Source organism: Danaus plexippus, unplaced genomic scaffold, assembly GCF_018135715.1.
Source record: "Danaus plexippus unplaced genomic scaffold, MEX_DaPlex mxdp_43, whole genome shotgun sequence".
Classification (NCBI taxonomy): Eukaryota; Metazoa; Arthropoda; class Insecta; order Lepidoptera; family Nymphalidae; genus Danaus; species Danaus plexippus.
In genome coordinates, this window is record NW_026869863.1 from 430873 (window position 1) to 451130 (window position 20258).

Consider the following 20258-nt stretch of genomic DNA (forward strand, 5'->3'; position numbering starts at 1 on the left):
ATTGAAATTAAAAAACATCCCAATTTCAATAGAGAAGATGGCTGGAATCTATCAAACACCTGGGACCCCGTTCTTAAAAATATAAAATCCCATGTCCGAAACCACACCGCAGGACCTCAAGACACCGTGAGCGCATTCTGCCGGCATCCAGAGCGGTACGCCAGAAAATTAAGAAATCGATGGCGGTAGGTGATAAATAACAAGGACCAACTGACAGACATTCACACCTCGTCTGCCCGTGATCACGGTTGCTGCAAAGTAACCGAAACGTCGGGATTATGTAGTTTTTTAAATAATAAAATCCGCGTAGTAAATCCGAACAATACTAGTTTCATTTAAATGAATACTCGCGAAAATCTTAGATCTCATTACTTCATTGATAATTCAATTACTATATAGATAGGTTACTTACAGTTAATTATAACAAATTATATAAATAGGTTAATTATAACGAATTACTTCATTGATAATTGAATTACTATATAGATAGGTTAATTAAATAGGCAAGGATTGCATTAAAGTACAATCATAACAATAACTACCGTACTGTATTTTTTGGAAGTATAGAAACAACACGTACTTAAGAATTATGCCGCGAAAGCGTAAGTCTAATCTTTCCCAAAGCTCTAATAAAGCTCGAACTATGAAAGTAGCTAGACTTAACGAGACGTTTCCACAAGCCGAACTGCGAAGGCTTAAACAAGCAGAGCGTGAGGCAGCTCAAAGAGCTGCTGAGACACCAGAGCAGTCCCAAGATAGACGTCGACAGCATGCTGAGTATCTAGCATCTCAACGGGCTGCAGAGACACCCGAACAGTCTCAAGCTCGACGTCAACAGAACGCTGAATATCTGGCATCTCAACGGGCTTCTGAGACACCCGAACAGTCTCAAGCTCGGCGTCTTCAGCAAGCGACTTACATAGGGTCCCAAAGAGCTACTGAAACTGTTGAAGCTGCTGAAGCTCGCAGATGCGCTGTTGCTGAAAGGGCACAACAGCGACGATTAATATTTACAAGAAACGCGTGGGGTATTTGATAAAGCTGCATTTGAGTACGATGAAACTCTTGATTACGAAAGCCACAAGCTTATAAAAATAGAAGCGATGAATAAGGAATGCAGATTTTGCGGTGCTCTTAAATGGAAAGAGGAAGCTGCAGGCATGTGTTGTTCGGGAGGAAAAGTAGTTCTTCCTTCAATAGACGAGCGTGTTGAACCTCTTAAAGAACTTTTTTCAAATGAAACAGATGAGTCTCGCCGTTTTTTTAAAAACATAAGAAATACAATACATGCTTCCATATGACATCTTTTGGAGCTGATAACATTGTGTCGATGCCAGGATTTTGCCCGACTTTTACAATCCAAGGTCAAATATACCACACAATTGGCTCTTTGCTTCCTGCTGCTAATACGCAACCAAAATTTTTGCAAGTTTATTTCATGGGTGATGAGGAAGCACAAGTTGATAGGCGTTCTGAGTACGTACCAGGTGTGGAAAGAAACACAGTTCAAAAAATACAAAAAGTTCTACATGATCACAACGTTTTAGTGCATGAATTTAAAATGGCTAAAGATAGAGTGACTAGCGATAATTACAAGGTCGTGATACACCCAGATCGTGTACCACGTGGTGAACACGAAAGACGATTCAATGCCCCGACCACAAACGAAATAGCTGCCGTAGTAGTTAGTACTGAACAAACTGCGTCTCGGGACATTGTTATTCAGGCGCACGATGGCCGGCTTACTAGCGTTCCGGACACTCATAGATTTTATGATGCTCTCGAGTACCCGATAATTTTTTGGAAAGGACAAGAGGGGTACAGTTTTGATATTCCTCAGACAAACCCAGTTACAAAACAGCCTATACCGAACAAAAAAGTGTCGTGCAAAGACTTTTATGCATATCATATGATGGTACGTCGCAACAATTTTAATTTATTGCTTCGATGTAGGCTTCTCTTGCTTCAGTTTTTGGTGGACATGTATGTCAAAGTGGAGAGTGAGCGCTTAAGGTTTATTGCTTTAAACCAAACAAAACTGCGAGCAGAAAACTATATACATTTACAAGACGCGGTCAGGAATGATGCGGATTTAGATCCAAACAATTTGGGTCAATTGGTAATACTCCCATCGTCATTTGTAAATAGCCCGAGATATCTTCATGAGTACACGCAGGATGCGTTCACATACGTGCGTAACTACGGGAGGCCTGATCTGTTTATTACAATGACATGTAATCCCGCTTGGCCAGAAATTACTAAAGAGCTCATTCCAGGTCAAAATGCGACAGACAGACATGACTTAACAGCCAGGTTATTTAAAATAAAAGTACAAAAATTGGTTGCTCTACTTACAAAAGGTAAAATATTTGGAGATATGAAGTGTTTCATGTACTCGATCGAGTGGCAAAAAAGAGGTCTGCCTCACGTGCACTTACTGCTGTGGTTGACGGAAAAATTACGCCCCAACCAAATTGATGAAGTCATAAGTGCGGAGATACCAAATCCAGAAAGTGATCGAAAACTCTACGATACTGTAACCAAAATATGATTCACGGTCCCTGTGGTGCACTAAATCCGTCATCACCATGCATGAAAGAAGGAAAATGCACCAAAAAGTATCCAAGGGCGCTTTTGAAAGATACTCAAACTAACGACAAAGGCTATCCTTTGTACAGGCGTAGAACACCAGGAGATGGCGGCCGTACGATAACTCTAAAAACCCGAGGTGGAACACAGGAAGTATTGGTTGACAATAGCTGGATTGTCCCATATTCTCCTCTTCTGTCTAAAATTTATAACTGTCACATAAATGTAGAGTTCTGCAATACGGTACAGGCGATAAAATATATTTGTAAATATATAAACAAAGGCAGCGACCAGGCTATTTTTAACATTCGACAGCAAGGGAATGTTAATATTGACCCGAGAGATGAGGTGCAAACGTATCGAGCCGGTAGATATGTTAGTAGTAACGAAGCAGCGTGGCGGATCTTGGGTCTGCCTCTGCATGAAAGACACCCAACAGTCACTCACCTTGCGGTTCATCTGCCTAATGGTCAGCGGATTTACTTCACTGAAAACAATTTTAGAGAGAGAATGGCCGCACCACCTAAGACGACACTAACTGCATTTTTCCTGCTTTGCCAAAATGACGCATTTGCAAAAACATTACTTTATGTTGACGTACCCCGCTACTATACATGGAACGTGTCGTCGAAAGAATGGAAACGTCGTTTACAAGGCACACCTGTCGACGGCTGGCCAGGTGTGAAGGCAGGAGATGCTCTTGGGCGCATTTACACAGTGCATGTTAGTAACTTCGAATGTTACTGTTTGCGAATGCTGCTGAATGTAGTACAGGGCCCCACTAGCTTTTTGGATCTTAAAACAGTTGACGGCCAAGAACTTCAAACTTTTCGACAAGCGTGTGAGAAGTTGGGGTTGTTGGAAGATGACAACCACTGGGATGCCACAATGGAAGAGGCAGTGCTGTGTCGCTCTCCTTCGCAAATAAGAGAACTATTTGCAATATTGATATGCACTTGCGGTTTATCCAATCCTCTTCAACTATGGGATAAGTATAAATCTGCATTATCGGAGGATATCTTGCAAAGATTTGAAAGGATGGATCAAGTCAACAATGATCTATGTTTCAATGAAGCACTGAGACATATAGAGGACAAAATAATAACGATTTCCGGTAAGAAATTGTCTGACTTCGGTATGCCTACACCAGAGCGTCGAGGAGAGTTGTCGACCGATTTGATCAAAGAGCTAAGCTACGATATTGCTTTATTAGACGCTCAGGTCAGCGAAACTGAACCACGCCTGCTACCCGAACAAAAAAACATTTATAACAAAATATTACAACGAGTTGAGCTTGACAAAGGCGGCCTTTTCTTTCTTGACGCCCCGGGCGGTACAGGTAAAACATTTTTGCTTAATTTGCTTCTAGCAAAAATTCGTAAGGACCGTAAAGTTGCATTAGCGGTGGCTTCCTCTGGGATCGCTGCAACATTGCTGAGCGGTGGACGAACGGCACATTCGGTTTTTAAATTACCTCTTAATCTGGCGAGCGAAGAAACCCCAACGTGCAACATCAGTAAGAGCAGTGCCCGTGGCGCCCTCTTGCAACAATGTATGCTGATCGTGTGGGACGAGTGCACTATGTCACACAAACGCGCCATTGAGGCGCTTGATCGCTGTCTACAAGATATTCACAGCAATCGAAAGTTGATGGGTGGTGTGGTAGTGTTATTGGCAGGGGATTTTAGACAGACTTTACCTATTATCGAGAGAGGCACTGCAGCAGATGAAATTAACGCATGTCTAAAAGCCTCATATCTGTGGTCTAAAGTTGAAAAGCTTTATCTTACCACTAACATGCGAGTCCAGTTATTCAGCGATGTCGAATCAGGAGCATATGCTCAAAAACTGCTAGAAATTGGTGAAGGCCACCTAAACACCGACCAAGTAGGTATGGTTCTTTTCACACAGCAATTTTGTCATGCTGTGGAGACAGAAAACGAACTTATTGAACAAGTTTTTCCGAATCTGCAACAAAATATTCTTGACGAAAATTGGTTGTGTGAAAGAACCATATTGGCACCAAAAAATCAGATTGTTGCGAAAATAAATAAAACATCTTGGCCGAAATAACAGCGAAACATCAGTGTATAATTCCATTGACACAGTTATGTCATCCGATGACACTACAAGTTATCCCGTAGAGTTCCTAACTCTTTAGAGTTGTCCGGGGTGCCATCACACAAGTTGGAATTAAAGGTAGGTGTACCCGTTTTGTTAATGCGTAACCTGGATGCGCCAAGATTATGCAACGGTACTCGGTTGCGAGTTACCGAATTAGGAAGGCATATAGTGAAGGCTACAATTTTAACTGGAGAAGCCAAGGGAGACAATGTTCTTATACCGCGCATCCCAATCATACCCAACAACTTGCCATTCAATTTTAAACGCCTGCAGTTCCCATTAAAAGTCGCATTTTCAATGACGATCAACAAATCGCAGGGTCAAACCTTGAAGGTAGCAGGCCTACATTTGGGCACGCCATGTTTTTCTCACGGTCAGCTCTATGTGGCTTGCTCACGTGTTTCCAAAGCGAAGAATCTGCATGTTTATGCTGAAGGAAAAAGATCGTTAAATGTAGTTTATAGGAGCATACTGCAGTAGCTACCTATAGGCCTATGATTAGGGCTCTGCAGTGCTTAGTTACCGTATTTCTTACTTATTACTAGACTAGACGGGACGAACCTGAAGTCCACGCGAACGAAGTCGCGGGCAAAAGCTAGTACGCAATAAACGTGACTTGAAACTACGGTTCACAATTTGTTTTTAAATTTAAACTTATTTTTTAAAGGAACGTGCATTATCCAGTAAAAAGTAAATAAAAGTAAAGATAGACAGGTAGTTTTATAAAGTAAAGGCAGAAATAAAAAACCATCTCTTATTTACTCATTAAATTTCATACTTCATGTATGATTAAAAAATAAAAAATAAAAAATTAAATAATTAAAAACAAAATAAAAAAACAAAAAATTAAATCCATACTATATACTATATACTATTATACTATATACTATTTTACTATATACTAATATTTTATCATTATTATTATTGCTGTTATTATTATTATTATTATTATTATTATATTATAAATGCGATAGTAACTCTGTCTGTGTGTCTGTTACGCTTTCACGCCTAAACCAGTGAACCGATTTTGATGAAATTTGGTATTTATGGCAAAAAATGGGGGAATGGGTAAAAAGAGGGGATGACTGTTCGTATGGAAAATCGTCATTTTTGAAGATATAACAGTGAAACTTTGTATTTAGACACTTTATTAGGAATGAAAGAACATAGGCTACTTTTTATTGCGAAAATTGGGGTAAAACAGGTGATGAATGTTCGTATGGAAATTGTCATTTTTAGAAATATAACAGTGAAACTATGTATTTAGACACCGCTTGTGTCGCTCTTAGTCTGACCCCTCACCCCAGACCCGTCCGGTATGGTAGTACATACCTGCCGGTAAAGCCCTGGGGATCACTGGAGCACTCAAGCCCCCCACCACCACAAGTTGACAGCCCCCGGGGATCGTCGAATTAACCTACCCTAATCTACAATCATGTAATAAAGTGATGAAATACACATGTATTTCATCACTTAATATTTTCCAACCCGACCCCAAAAAAAAAAAAGATATAAATTTAATAAAACTCATCTGTCCCATATCGGTTTTTTTTTCAATCTATAGTGTAAAATCACCCGCAAAGATCTATGTTCTCCTGGTAAGGTGATATGAGTAGCGTTGGAGCTACGAGAAATAAAAAAAAATCTTTTTAACTTGCAAAGCTGGGAAATAACGATATTATTTTTAGACAAATGCCTTTAGTTTGTGAAGTCTATTTCGAGTCTCCACTTTCTTAACTACTAGATTTGGGAATAACTCCTTTTTGCTGATTCGCCTGAAACTAACCGAAAAAATCTATCGCTTTGATGAACATTAATTAATAAATAAATTATTATTATTTTTCTGATTTCTTTATTTAGAATAACAATAAAATACATTTTTTTAATTCTGTTTTTCTGCCTCTTATACATTAAATTAATCATTATTGTTTTGGATTAATTTTCTCGTTCTTTTTAAAACAAAACAAAACATAGTTCAAGTCAGGTTTATTTCATAATATAATGTACCAGGTATTCATAACGCTCCAGAGTACTGTGCTACGATTTGATACGAGATTTTTATGTAAAATTAAAAAAAAGTATATTGATCTCACTACAGATTAATACATCACATAGTATGGGAGTCACGTTCTTGATAGCGTTGCATACTAGAAGATCAAATTTAAGTATTCTGGTTTAATTATTAGGACGGCCCACTGTGGCTAATGTTCAATATAAATAAAGGAGGCTTTTAAGGTATACATAATATGTAGTTACAAAATGTATTCCTAAGAAGTTTAAAAAACTTTTTGTTTTACATTTTCTTTCAATAATCGGAACAAGAAAAATGATTTAACTTATAGTCTTCTACACGGAATTATAATTGTAAGATATTGAAAATCTTCATAAAAGAAAATGATGTGTTAAAGTTAAACATTTTTCTTCTTTTAATTTAAGGTTTTAGGAATTTTAATAGCGTACAAATAGTTTTAAAGAAACAAACTATAATTTAATGACATTAGCATTTGAAAGTGCTGAGAAATCCTAATGAACAAGAGGAAACAAACAAGTAAATAAAAGTTAAATACAATGGAAGTAAGTAAGGAAGGAGTAATATATACATATAATATATAAAAATATATATATAAATAATTCCATGTAAAGTTTCCTACAGAAACCTGGCTTATGGCCATGATTTCAAATACTCATCTCAACAAGTCATCTCTAACAGTCCAGTCACAACTAACTAATTCTCAGTTAAGAATATTTGACTGTATAGAAAACTGGTATTTATAAAAATCAAGTATTGTTTCTCACACTTTCGTAGCAAACAAATAAATAATATACATTTATAAAAAATTTGATAATGTAAAATAATTTAAAATGTCCTTCCGACGTAAACTGACTAAAAATAGACGTGTGGCACTCGGAGACTGCCGCGGTAAAGCTATTGCATAGCATTTTATCAACTTATGCAATTATAATTATATTTTTATTTTATATATGCAGTATTTTTTTTTCTTTGTTCTTTTTTTCTTTGGAGATGCCGTAACTTGTGCTATCTATTTCAATAAAATCGTAATAAAATAATATAATGATACGTGTCAGTGACGAGTGCTCATTGCTCGGATGTGTATTCTTTAGTGTGATGCCACTACTGTATTTATATCACAAGCTTCTCGTCAGCAAGTCTAATAACACGTGATGTCACGTAATTATTTTTTTATAATTTTAACACCATATATATATGTACATATACATACACGATAAGGTCTAACTAGTTGCGGGCTTGAACTTACTCGTGGACGAAGACAAAAAGCACCTAGCGTTGTGTGTGAAAGAGATAGAATCAGTCGTGAGCAGTTAGCAGCTAGTTAGCCCTCATAGTGTAGTCGCACGCACACATACACCGTGCCGAAGATTGCCAAACTGAAACGACGTTCGATGTTAGGAGTTAGAAATTTTCGCTACGGAATTTCTGAATTCGGTCTCCGCGCTCAAGGCCCGCGATAGAAGCTATGCAATAAAAGGTTTAAAAGGTCTTGTACACTAGAATTTAAAAAAAGACCAGGAATTCTTAAGAGTTAAGTACAATCCATGAAGAGATTGTTACAAATTGCTAGGAAGAGTATATTTCCCCTTTTTTGATAAAAAATATATTTCATTGTAACATAAAAATATAATGAAATCTTAAAAAACAATCAATTCGTTAGATAAATAAATTTTGAAATAGGCATTCTACATAATATTGGGTTACAAACCATATATACATACATACATTCTCATATAGTACTTTTAACTGTCAGTCCTTACATTGGTCTTACCATTATAATTTGATTTATTTCATTTGATATATACCCACACATAGACATAGGCATGAACAGAAATATAAATAAGTTGCAATAAATATGTATCATTAACAAGACATTGTCAGACCCCTTATAAAAATTAATTAAAAAAATAAATGTAATATTCTTTTGTTTTTTTATGTTCCGATAATAATTTAAAGCGAATTCCGAGTCTCCAGGCAGAATAAATATTAAAAAAATACTGCGAAACTGTAGAGATCTCGTGTATTGTATAATATGAAGTAGTATGAATTCAAGCAATATGCAACGATCTGCTACAAGAATGCTACGGAAACAAAGAGAACATTGGATAATGACCTTATGTTATACTGACAACGGTCAGTGAATGAAAAAATTAACAAAACTAAGAACTTTGTCTAGTTGTAATGCTTGAGCTACTTTTTTCTTGCTTACCAGAAATATAGGCGTCAAGTTTAATGCGAAATGTACTTATAGGTCGAAAATGGCCCGAAATAATTTGAGAAAAGTGTAATACGGCCATGCCGCTTTTTTATTTTTGCTCGACTTGGCGGTTCACTATCGTACAAACAGGTAAATTTTACAATTCATTTTTCAGACAATATCGAATTTTATCTATAGTAACAAAATAGTTTTAAATCCAATTACCACTTCAATAAGTCAATATATATTGTTAGTTATAATTATTTAAAATAATTTAAATTGTGATAATCTTGATGATTCTAAGCTTAACGATATTTATATTCTCATCTAAAAATGTTACCTTTGAATATTATAAATAGTAAGTACTAGACTGGGGGATTTCTGGTACGAGTTGTGGAGCAATAAAAATCTAAGTGGAAGTACTGCCTTATTTATTTCTAACAATATGTACAAAATTTCTATTTAATTAATGTCGGCTAGGTATGCGTGTTCATGCCTCCTGGGTCTGGAAGTGGCACTAAATAAGACGACAGCCATCTCCTTCCATGCCCCTCGCCGCAGAGCCCATCTGGAGCTTAAAGTGATGGTAGAGGGCGTACAAATTCCAGTCGAGGTGCATGCGAAGTACCTCGGCCTTACTTTGGACTCCCGGTGGAGCTTCAAGGAGCATTTTAAGCTCCTCGCTCCACGGCTGTGCGCTGCCGCAGCCGGCCTCGGACGGCTCCTCCCCAACGTGGGAGGGCCTGGTGCAAAGTGCCGTCGGTTGTTTCACGGGGTGATACGGTCGATGGCACTATACGGAGCACCGGTGTGGGCTGAGTGCGTCACACCCTGCACGCAGGCCCTTTTGCGCAGGCCGCAAAGGATAATCGCAACCAGAGCCGTGCGGGCATATCGCACGGTTAGCCACAGGGCGGCCTGCGTACTAGCGGCCACGCCTCCTTTTGACATCGATGCACTTGTGCTTGCGGAGGTGTATCGCACAGAGTCGAGGCGAGGCAGCGGGGTGAGAGCCTGCTCTAGTAGACATAGAGCAGGCCCGAACCGAAGCGCGGATTGAGGCTCTACACCGTTGGAAGGAGGCACTTGCCAACCCTATCGCAGGTCACCGGACGATTGCCGCGTTTCGCCCGGTGTTAGAGGAGTGGGTGGGGCAAAATCGGGGCAACCTCACCTTCCGCCTGGTGCAGATTCTAACCGGACATGGTTGTTTCGGCCACTACCTGCACCGGGTCGCCAGAAGGGAAGAAACGCCACAGTGTCACCACTGCGGCGATCCCGACGACACTGCCGACCACACTATGGTAGTGTGTCCGGCGTGGCAAAATGAGCGCCGTGCACTCACTTCGGCGCTCGGCGGGAGGATGCTCTCGCTTCCAAGTTTGGTCGAGGCCATGATTGGTAGCGATGAGGCTTGGGAGGCTGCCGCTTGCTTCGCCGAAGCAGTAATGTCGGCGAAGGAAGCCGCGGAGAGGGAGCGGGAGGTAAATGCTCTAGCCGCTTCCATCCGGCGTAGACGTACGGGTCGGAGGAGACGGGTGAACCCGTAAACGCCTTTCTTCGACGACCTAGAGGTTCGACCAGCCTGCGTCAAATGGCACTGACGCAGGCATTGCACCTGGTCACCACGTTGGGGATTATCTCGGCTTTCCCGGGTAGTCCCCCATCGGCGGTAGTCCGGCGCAGTAGCCGGGCGGCCCGGGGGTGAATTGGTGAATTGCTACAGCAGGTCCCCAATCACCCTAAATACGGCAGGAAGGGAAGCCGGGAGTGTTTTAGTGGGTATTCCCAGTGCCAACACCATCAGGCGCTGGGCGAACCCCACACAAAACTCACTGTCGAGCCAGGGCAGTGAGCAGTCTGTAAGAGGATTTCTCCCCGAAAAAAAAAAAAAAAAAAAAAAGGGTATGCGTGTTCATATTGTATCATATCTAGGTCTATCCAACGACGATCCCTATGTACACTAAGGGGTTCTGTAACCTCTCGCACAAATCGGTAGATTTAAAATTCTCTCTTTAGATAAACGAAATGTATGTAATGAAACTAGTATTTTTCGGATAAACTGCGCGTGATTTATTTTTGTAAAAACTACATACTCCCGACGTTTCGGTTACTTTTCAGCAACCGTGGTCACATCTGACATCTCGTCTGCCCGTGATCACGGTTGCTGAAAAGTAACCGAAACGTCGGAGTATGTAGTTTTTTACAAAAATAAATCACCAAAGTTTATCCGAAAATACTAGTTTCACTTAAATGAATTAAACTCGCGAAAATCTTAGATCTCATTATGTATGTAATGTATGACTAATTATACATACCCACATGATCACACAGTTTTTAGTCATTGACACAGCCACATAGTCGGATAGTATTATTAATGAAGCACACAGTTACATTTTCCATAACCATGACATTAGAAAATCATAAAGTCTTGGTCGTTGACACACTCTTACGCATCGGTGATATCTGTTGTTATTTTAATAAAACATAAGTGGATTTAATATGGTTACTATGACAACCGGCACAAAACCTAATTTTATGACGGTGACGTGTTAATAGAATGAAGATCCAAATCTACCGTACAATCGGATATGATATTAATCGGTAATTTAATGGACCGAATGATTCGTTGTGAATTCGCAATGCGAATGTAAGACACTCCGTCTCTGCTTATACGAGTACATCGGTGCCTATAACTACCGGAGTATTCAAAACGTACTCGGTACTTATATTATTTGGTATTTCCGCGCCACCAAAACCACGCAACAGTGGAATGCACGCATGTAGTTTGCATGAAAATGCTTAGCTAAATCAGAGCTAATTAACGAGATGTGTGAACCGGTATCCATTAATACATCTGTCGGATGCCACCTAGTACCGCCGTAATTACGTCACGATTATTAATGACAGTTACGACTTCTCGACAAAATTTACGTTACCCCGAGTTCGTTCGTCCTTAAGCAAAACAGTTCGGTCACTATGACCGACTTTCTTACAGAAGTTACAAGCTACGGATTTAAATTGAAACGAATTAGTCCTTGAGGATTGAAGCAAGTTTCGTGGCTTAGTTTTATTATTGCATGATGCACTCATGTGTCCCCATTTATTATACTCACAGCATTTAATATTTATTTATTTATATATTATATACCAAGAGAAATAGTTACATAATAATTATAAAAGACATGTGATGCACAAAGGATAACTTATCTCTTAAAAGAGACCTCTACGAGAAACCCTTTTCATAAAGGAAACTACATAAAGAAGCGTGGTGTACATAGGTACAATAAAAAGAGTGAGGGGAAAAAAATATAGAGATTTATATATAGATAAGCAAACAAAAAAATATATAATAATAGAAAATGTTGATATTATACATACATAGATATATACATAAATATACACATAATATATACAAATAGTATATATAAATATATACAAATAGTATGAATAAAAACATTACATATCAGAAGGTAAAAGTGACAGAAGATGTCACTTAAGTTAATGTTTAAATGCAGGTGCACTTGGTCTCTCTTTGTAAACAGAAGGTGGGAGTGAGTTCCAAAGCTGTGCACCTTGGACAGAGAACGATTTACGGAAAAATTTTGTATTAAAGGAGGGGATATCGAGAGGCTCCACTATGCTATATTTTGCATATCAGGTTATATATGCCTGAATATAATGATGAAATTTAAGAATACTCCTTGCCATATAGACATCTAATAATTAATTATAACTGGCTATTGAATAATAATAGTATGTAATTTTACCAGACAAACGTTTCGTTATATACTTTTGTTGTTTGACGAATACCTTAACGAATACCATATCCCTAAACATAACGATAATTTTTAAGAATGTGCCCTCATATCTTAGAATTTACAAATTAAAAATGCCTATGTACATATCCCTGAATGTTAAGTTACAATATATTTATTGCCTATTAATGTTTTTTAAGTCTGTGGATTTTTTCGATATTTAGAATATTTTCTACATAATTTGATATTTTTTTAGAAAATATTCTTAAAAAAATATCAAATTGTGTATTAGTTATCGTTTTATAATTTACAAAAACATTTTCGCTACGTCGAAAACTTCCTATATTAAATGAATCTTGATGGAAATAACATTGTGTTTTACCTAGTGTATTATATCTCCATTGAAGAGCATTTTATTTAACATATCTTTGGTTTAATTTGTTTTAATTTATATCATGTAGCGAGACATTTGAAAAATTTTCTAAATTAAGTATGGAAATTTAATGTTTAAATAAAATGAAACTAGTAAATTGTTGTTTGTGTTACGAAAGGTATAATAATGTTGTTAATCTACTTCACATATTATATCATATTATTATCGTATGCTTTTGAAAAACTTCTATTAAAAAAAAAAAATAACAATACATTGACGATAAAAAATGTATATTATGGATATGGACATGGAGCTTATGAGCTTGTTGCATGTTAAGGTCCGTCAATAATTTTCACACAACTGGAAGCGTATCCCTAAGATGAACTAGAGATTTTCGAATCCCTAGTTTATCACTAGAAGGAAACGGGACATAGCAGAGTTATATTTAAATGAGAATATGACTGAAATCATACCGATATACGTTAACCCGAAAGAAATCATGAAAAGATATACATAGATTTATGGACGACAGATGTGTCAGTCGAGATAGAACCTCTGAAGTAATTCTTATTAGTTATGAATGATTTTTTGTAAATCGCATTTAAGTTAGTTGTAATTTAATAATAATTAATAATTACCTACAATTTTTTTATGACAATATAATTCATATCAATACACACGATGTACTCACAAGCACTACATATTTTAGTAATCAAGATTGCTTAATGCGCTCGGGAATTGCGAGTTGGCTGAGTTGCGAGACTTGGTTTGCTGATAAAAAAATTTGGTTTTTCATGGCATTGCGTTTTCATGCGAATGCCAAGTCAATCTATTTATTTCAACATAAAATATTTTTAATTTTAATGTGGTCGCTATGAGATATGGTTAGATAGTTAATAACGTTATAACTTAAGACAGAAGGCCCCTTAAGAGGGGACCGAAAGATCAACCGACTTGGTATTACGTACATGATCCAAATTTTACAATGAAAGAACAGTGTTGCGGGACTTGTTTTTTTTTTACTTTTGTTATCGATGGCATCTCATTTATTTTTATGGAAAACCTCCTTTTTCTCTTTTTTTTCCAGTATGATCTACTTCTCTAACACTCGTGCTATCAACGAATTTTCTGAGAGCCCAGTCTCTGACTTATGATACGAGCTACATGTGTATATTTATAGATTACCTTGAAAAGTGGACAGAAAATTCAAAATATTTTAGTTTTTCCCTGAGTTATTCACTAAACACAAATTGTTTTCAAATTTTGAAGCTTCTTTATAAATAGAAGCGCCTTACAGTTTTGATGATGGGTCAGTCAGTGAATGAAAAAATTTAACAAAACTTAGAACTTTGTCTAGTTGTAATGCTTGAGCTACTTTTTTCTTGCTTACCAGAATATAGGCGTCAAGTTTAATGCGAATGTACTTATAGGTCGAAAATGGCCCGAAATAATTTGAGAAAAGTGTAATACGGCCATGCCGCTTTTTTATTTTTGCTTCACTTGGCGTTTCACTATCGTACCAACAGGTTAATTTTACATTTCATTTTTCAGACAATATCGACTTTTATCTATAGTAACAAAATAGTTTTAAATCCAATTACCACTTCAATAAGCAATATATACATATGTACAAAATTTCTAATTAATTAATGTCGGTTAGGTATGAGTGTTCATATTGTATCATATCGGTTTCGGTTTAAAGACATTTATTTCTCATAAAGAACACAAAAGTTCGCTTATAATAAGAAATCACAATAATTTTGCTTGAGGTACATTTAAAAGTCTGTAGTTATATTAGACAAACATGTTTAGGTAGGGGTTATATTAACTTATAAATTATTTTGCACATATTCCATTACACGTTTTTTGAATATAGGAAAACTCTTGCTATTAATGATTAAGTCTGATAATTTATTATAAATTTGAACTCCTTCAAATAAAATGTTTTTCTTTCCATAGTTGGTTCTGGTTTTTGGAAGTTCTAGTTTATTACGTTTTCTAGTGTGGTATGTATGTGTTTTTTTATGAAAGTGTAATTGTAAATGTGTTTTATTTGTTATTATTTTTCTAATCACATGCAGGTTTTTAAAGTGTATAATTGATTTATATTAAGAAATTTTGTTTTTTTTTTATATAATTCAACGGATGGCGTCATATAATCATATTTATAAAGAACTTTAATAATTTTATTTTGTAAAGTTTGTAATGACTTTATGTTAGACTTCGCAGCAGTTCCCCATATTTCAATAAGATATTCGATATGAGGTTTTACTAAAGAATTATAAATAATAGGACGAATTGTATTAGGTATACATAAGGAAATTCTACGTAGTGCTCCTATCAAAGGGATATTTTATTTTTAAGATGATCAATATGATATTGCCAGGTTAACTTGCTATCCATATATACCTAAATATTTTTCATGATCAGTTTTATTTATTGGCTCGTTAAAAATTGTTAGTTGGTCATGATTTGGTATATTTTTATTTTTAGGCGCGAAGATCATATATGATGTCTTTTTGGTATTAATAGTTAATAAATATCTCAAGTCTATCCTACGACGATCCCTATGTACACTACGGGGTTCTGAAACCTTCGCACAAATCGGTAGATTTAAATCTCTCTTTATATAAAAGAAATGTATGTAATGTATGATTAATTACATACCCACATGATCACACAGTTTTATAGTCATTGACACGGCCACATAGTCGGATAGTATTATTAATGAAGCACACAGTTACATTTTCCCATACCATGACATTAGAAAATCATAAAGTCTTGGTCGTTGACACACTCTTACGCATCGGTGATATCTGTTGTTATTTTAATAAAACATAAGTTGATTTTATATGGTTCTATGACACCGACATAAACCCTAATTTTATGACGGGACGTGTTAATAGAATGAAGATCCAATCTACCGTACAATCGGATATGATATTAATCGGTAATTTAATGGACCGAATGATTCGTTGTGAATTCGCAATGCGAATGTAGACACTCCGTCTCTGCTTAATACGAGTACATCGGTGCCTATAACTACCGGAGTATCAAAAACGTACTCGGTACTTATATTATTTGGTATTTCCGCGCCACCAAAACCACGCAACAGTGGAAATGCACGTGTTAGAATATAGTTAAAATATTTATAAGAAACTAGATTTACATACATATTTCAAATAAATAGTTCATTAAACACATAATAACATTTATTTTCTGTCATTTTAACATTTAACAAAACTATTGTTTTTTTATAAAGAAAAACCATACAATAAAATACACTATATCTCATCTATGTATTTCGCAAAATGGTTTTCACTATATCCAGAACTTTTCGCTTGAAGGTCTGTCCCTTGTTGGTGTCCGACGTGGAGAACTGACTTGCCCCAGTGAGGGCTATGTTTTATAGGTCTTATCCACACCATCGATATTCAAGATGTTTACTTTTTTAATTGTTACAAAATATATATTGAAAATATACATTTTATAAATAACTAAATATATAAAAATAATAAGTAGTAATTTTTGGTAAATGGTATTGAAAGCGGGTTCCATTTAAAGGTATACTAAACACTTGACACGTTTTACTGGCGACGAACCGCTTTGTACCTTAGTCTTACTCTTACTCTTTAATAATAATTCCTTCAGTATTAAATCAGATATATTTTAAATACAATAATATATTTTTAAGTGTTTTTAACTTAACATTATATAACAAAGCTGATTTCAATATAATTGTATCTAAAACTGTTTTGATATCTTATTAACGACGCAACACTTTTATAAGTCTTACCCTCACTATTCGATTATTAATCTTTAAATGATAATTTATATAAAAAGTATCTTCAATAAACATTGTATAAATATAGAACAGTATCCTAACACACGCATGTAGTTTGCATGAAAAATGCTTAGCTAAATCAGAGCTAATTAACGAGATTATGAACCGGTATCCATTAATACATCTGTCGGGATGCCACCCTAGTACCCCGCCGTAATTACGTCACGATTATTAATGTCATTACGACTTCTCGACAAAATTTACGTTACCGAGTTCGTTCGTCCTTAAGCAACAGTTCGGTTCACTATGACCGACTTTCTTACAGAAGTTACAAGCAACGGATTTAAATTGAAACGATTAGTCCTTGAGGATTGAAGCAAGTTTCGTGGCTTAGTTTTATTATTGCATGATGCACTCATGTGTCCCCATTTATTATACTCACAGCATTTAATATTTATTTATTTATATATTTTATATACCAAGAGAAGAAATAGTTACATAATTAATTATAAAAGACATGTGATGCACAAAGGATAACTTAGCTCTTAAAGAGACCTCTACGAGAAACCCTTTTCATAAAGAAACTACATAAAGAAGCGTGGTGTACATAGGTACAACAAGAGTGAGGGGAAAAAAATATAGAGATTTATCTATAGATAACAAACAAAAAATATAATAATAGAAATGTGATATATACATACATAGATATATACATAAATATACACATCAATAATACAATAGTATATATAAATATATACAAATAGTATGAATAAATAACATTACATATCAGAAGGTAAAAGTGACAGAAGATGTCACTTAAGTTAATGTTTAATGCAGGCACTTGGTCTCCTCTTTGTAAACAGAAGGTGGGAGTGAGTTCCAAAGCTGTGCCCTTGGACAGAGAACGATTTACGGAAAATTTTGTATTAAAGGAGGGGATATCGAGAGGCTCCACTATGCTAATATTTGCATATCAGTTTATATATGCCGAATATAATGATGAAATTTAAGAATACTCCTTGCCATATAGACATCTAATAATTATTATAACTGGCTATTGAATAATAATAGTATGTAATTTTTACCAGACAAACGTTCGTTATATACTTTTGTTGTTTGACGAATACCTTAACGAATACCATCCCTAAACATAACGATAATTTTTTAAGAATGTGCCCTCATATCTTAGAATTTACAATTAAAAATGCCTATGTAACATATCCCTGAATGTTAAGTTACATATATTTTATTGCCTATTAATGTTTTTTAGTCTGTGGATTTTTTCGATATTTAGATATTTTCTACATAATTTGATAATTTTTTTAGAAAGTATTCTAAAAAAAATATCAAATTTGTATTAGTTTCGTTTTATAATTAATTACAAAACATTTTCGCTACGTCGAAAACTTCCTATATTAAATGAATCTTGATGGAAAGTAACATTGTGTTTTACCTATGTATTATATACTCCATTGAAGAGCATTTTATTTAACATTATCTTGGTTTAATTATGTTTTATATTTATATCATGTAGCGAGACATTTGAAAATTTTCTAAATTTAAGTATGGAAATTTAATGTTTAAATAAAATGAAACTAGTAACTTGTTGTTTGTGTTACGAAAAGGTATAATAATGTTGTTAATCTACTTCACATATTATATTCATATTAATTATCGTATGCTTTTGAAAAACTTCTATTAAAAAAAAAAAAAAATAACATACCCCGGTTCGCCCGACTTCAGTGTGCCGGACTACCGCCCCGGTAGGGGATTACCCGGAAGAGCCAAGATAACCCCCAGACGTGGTGACCAGATGCAATGCCTGCGTCAGTGCCATTTGACGCAGACTGGTCAAAACCGCCAGGTCATCGAGAGAGGTGTTTACAATTTACCCGTCTCCTCCGACCCTTCGTCTACGCCGGGGGGAGCGCTAGAGCATCCTCCTCCCGCTCCCTCTCCGCGGCTTCCTTCGCCGACATAACTGTCTCGGCGAAACAGTGACAGCCTCCCAAGCTTCAACGCTGTCAATCATGGCTTCGACCATATTTTGAAGCGAGAGGCTCCTCCCGCCAGCGCCGCAGTGAGTTCACGGCGGTCATACTGCCATGCCGGACACACTGATATTGTGTGGTCGGCAGTGTCGTCAGGATCGCCGCAGTGGGACACTGCGGCTCTCTTCTCTTCTTGCGATCCGGTGCAGATAGTGGCCGAAACAACCATGTCCGGTCAATATCTGCCCCAGAAGTGAATAGCTGCCCCTGCTGGTCCCCACCCACTCCTCTAACACCGGACGAACGCCGTTTCGTCCAGTGACCTGCAGTGGGGTTGGCAAGTGCCTCCTTCCACCTGAGAGCCTCTCTCTTGCCTCGGTTCGGGCCTGCTCTATGTCAACCAGAGCAAGCTCATCACCCCGCTGTCTCGCTCGACTTTGTGATGATACACTCCGCAAGCACAAGTGCATCGATTTCCAAGGAGCGTGGCCGCTAGTACACAGGCCGCTTCATGGCTAACCGTACGATATGCCCGCACGGCTCTGGTCGCGATTATTCTTTGCGGCCTGCGCAAAAGGCTCGCGTGCGGATGTGAGGCACTCAGCCCAACCGGAGCTCCGTATAGTGCCATCGACCGTATTACCCCGTTACAGCCGACGGCATTTTGTTTTCGGCCCTCCCACGTTGGAAGGACGTCCAAGACCGGCTGCGGCGGCGCATAGCCTTGGAGCTAGGAGTTGAAATGCTCCTCAAAGCTCCACCGGGGGTCCAATAAGGCCGAGGTACTAGTATGAATTTCTACTGGATTTTGGACCCTCTACCAGTACTCTGAGCTCCAGGTGGGCTCTGCGTCGGGGGGCATGGAATGAGATGGCCCTCGTTTTGTTGAGGGCTACTTCCAGACCCAGTAGGCGGATACGCCGAACGACCAAAGGTTGCCGAAAGACCAAGGTTGACCGCCTCATTCCAACCATTCGCTGCCGCCACGACCAGCGTGTCATCCGCAAAAGCAAATGACATCCATGCGCGGCGGCATCACGCCCCGCAGAACCCAATTGTACCCCAGGTTCCATATAGAGGCCTAATACGGAACCCTGAGGTACTCCTGCCGCCACTCTCCACGACTCGACGCGGCCCTCCGCGCTCTCGTAGAGGACCATCCTGTCCTGCATAGTCCCTGACTATGGCGCGAGGTGTTGGATGAACGGCACTCGATGATACTTGATGCCTCCGTGATACACTCATGGGGATGGTGTTAAACGCGTTCGCGTCCAGGGACACCGCAATCACCACCTCCCCCTGTTTGAGCCGCCTCAGTCCACCTCTTTAGGCGGTCACCGCGTCGATCGTAGACCGACCAGTACGGAACCGTACTGGCATTCCGCCAGGTCGGGTCCTCTACCTTCCAGT

The 20258-nt window shown here is 37.6% G+C and overlaps 2 protein-coding genes across 2 annotated transcripts; both read left to right on the forward strand.

Moving 5' to 3' along the window:
* Positions 1 to 643: 643 nt before the first annotated feature.
* Positions 644 to 1036, forward strand: LOC133320655 (uncharacterized protein C05D11.13-like). The gene has a single exon (XM_061529282.1). The coding sequence runs from the start codon at positions 644 to 646 to the stop codon at positions 1034 to 1036; it is 393 nt and encodes a 130-aa protein (XP_061385266.1).
* Positions 1037 to 2547: 1511 nt separating this feature from the next.
* LOC133320656 (uncharacterized) lies at positions 2548 to 4662 on the forward strand. The gene has a single exon (XM_061529283.1). The coding sequence runs from the start codon at positions 2548 to 2550 to the stop codon at positions 4660 to 4662; it is 2115 nt and encodes a 704-aa protein (XP_061385267.1).
* Positions 4663 to 20258: the final 15596 nt, after the last annotated feature.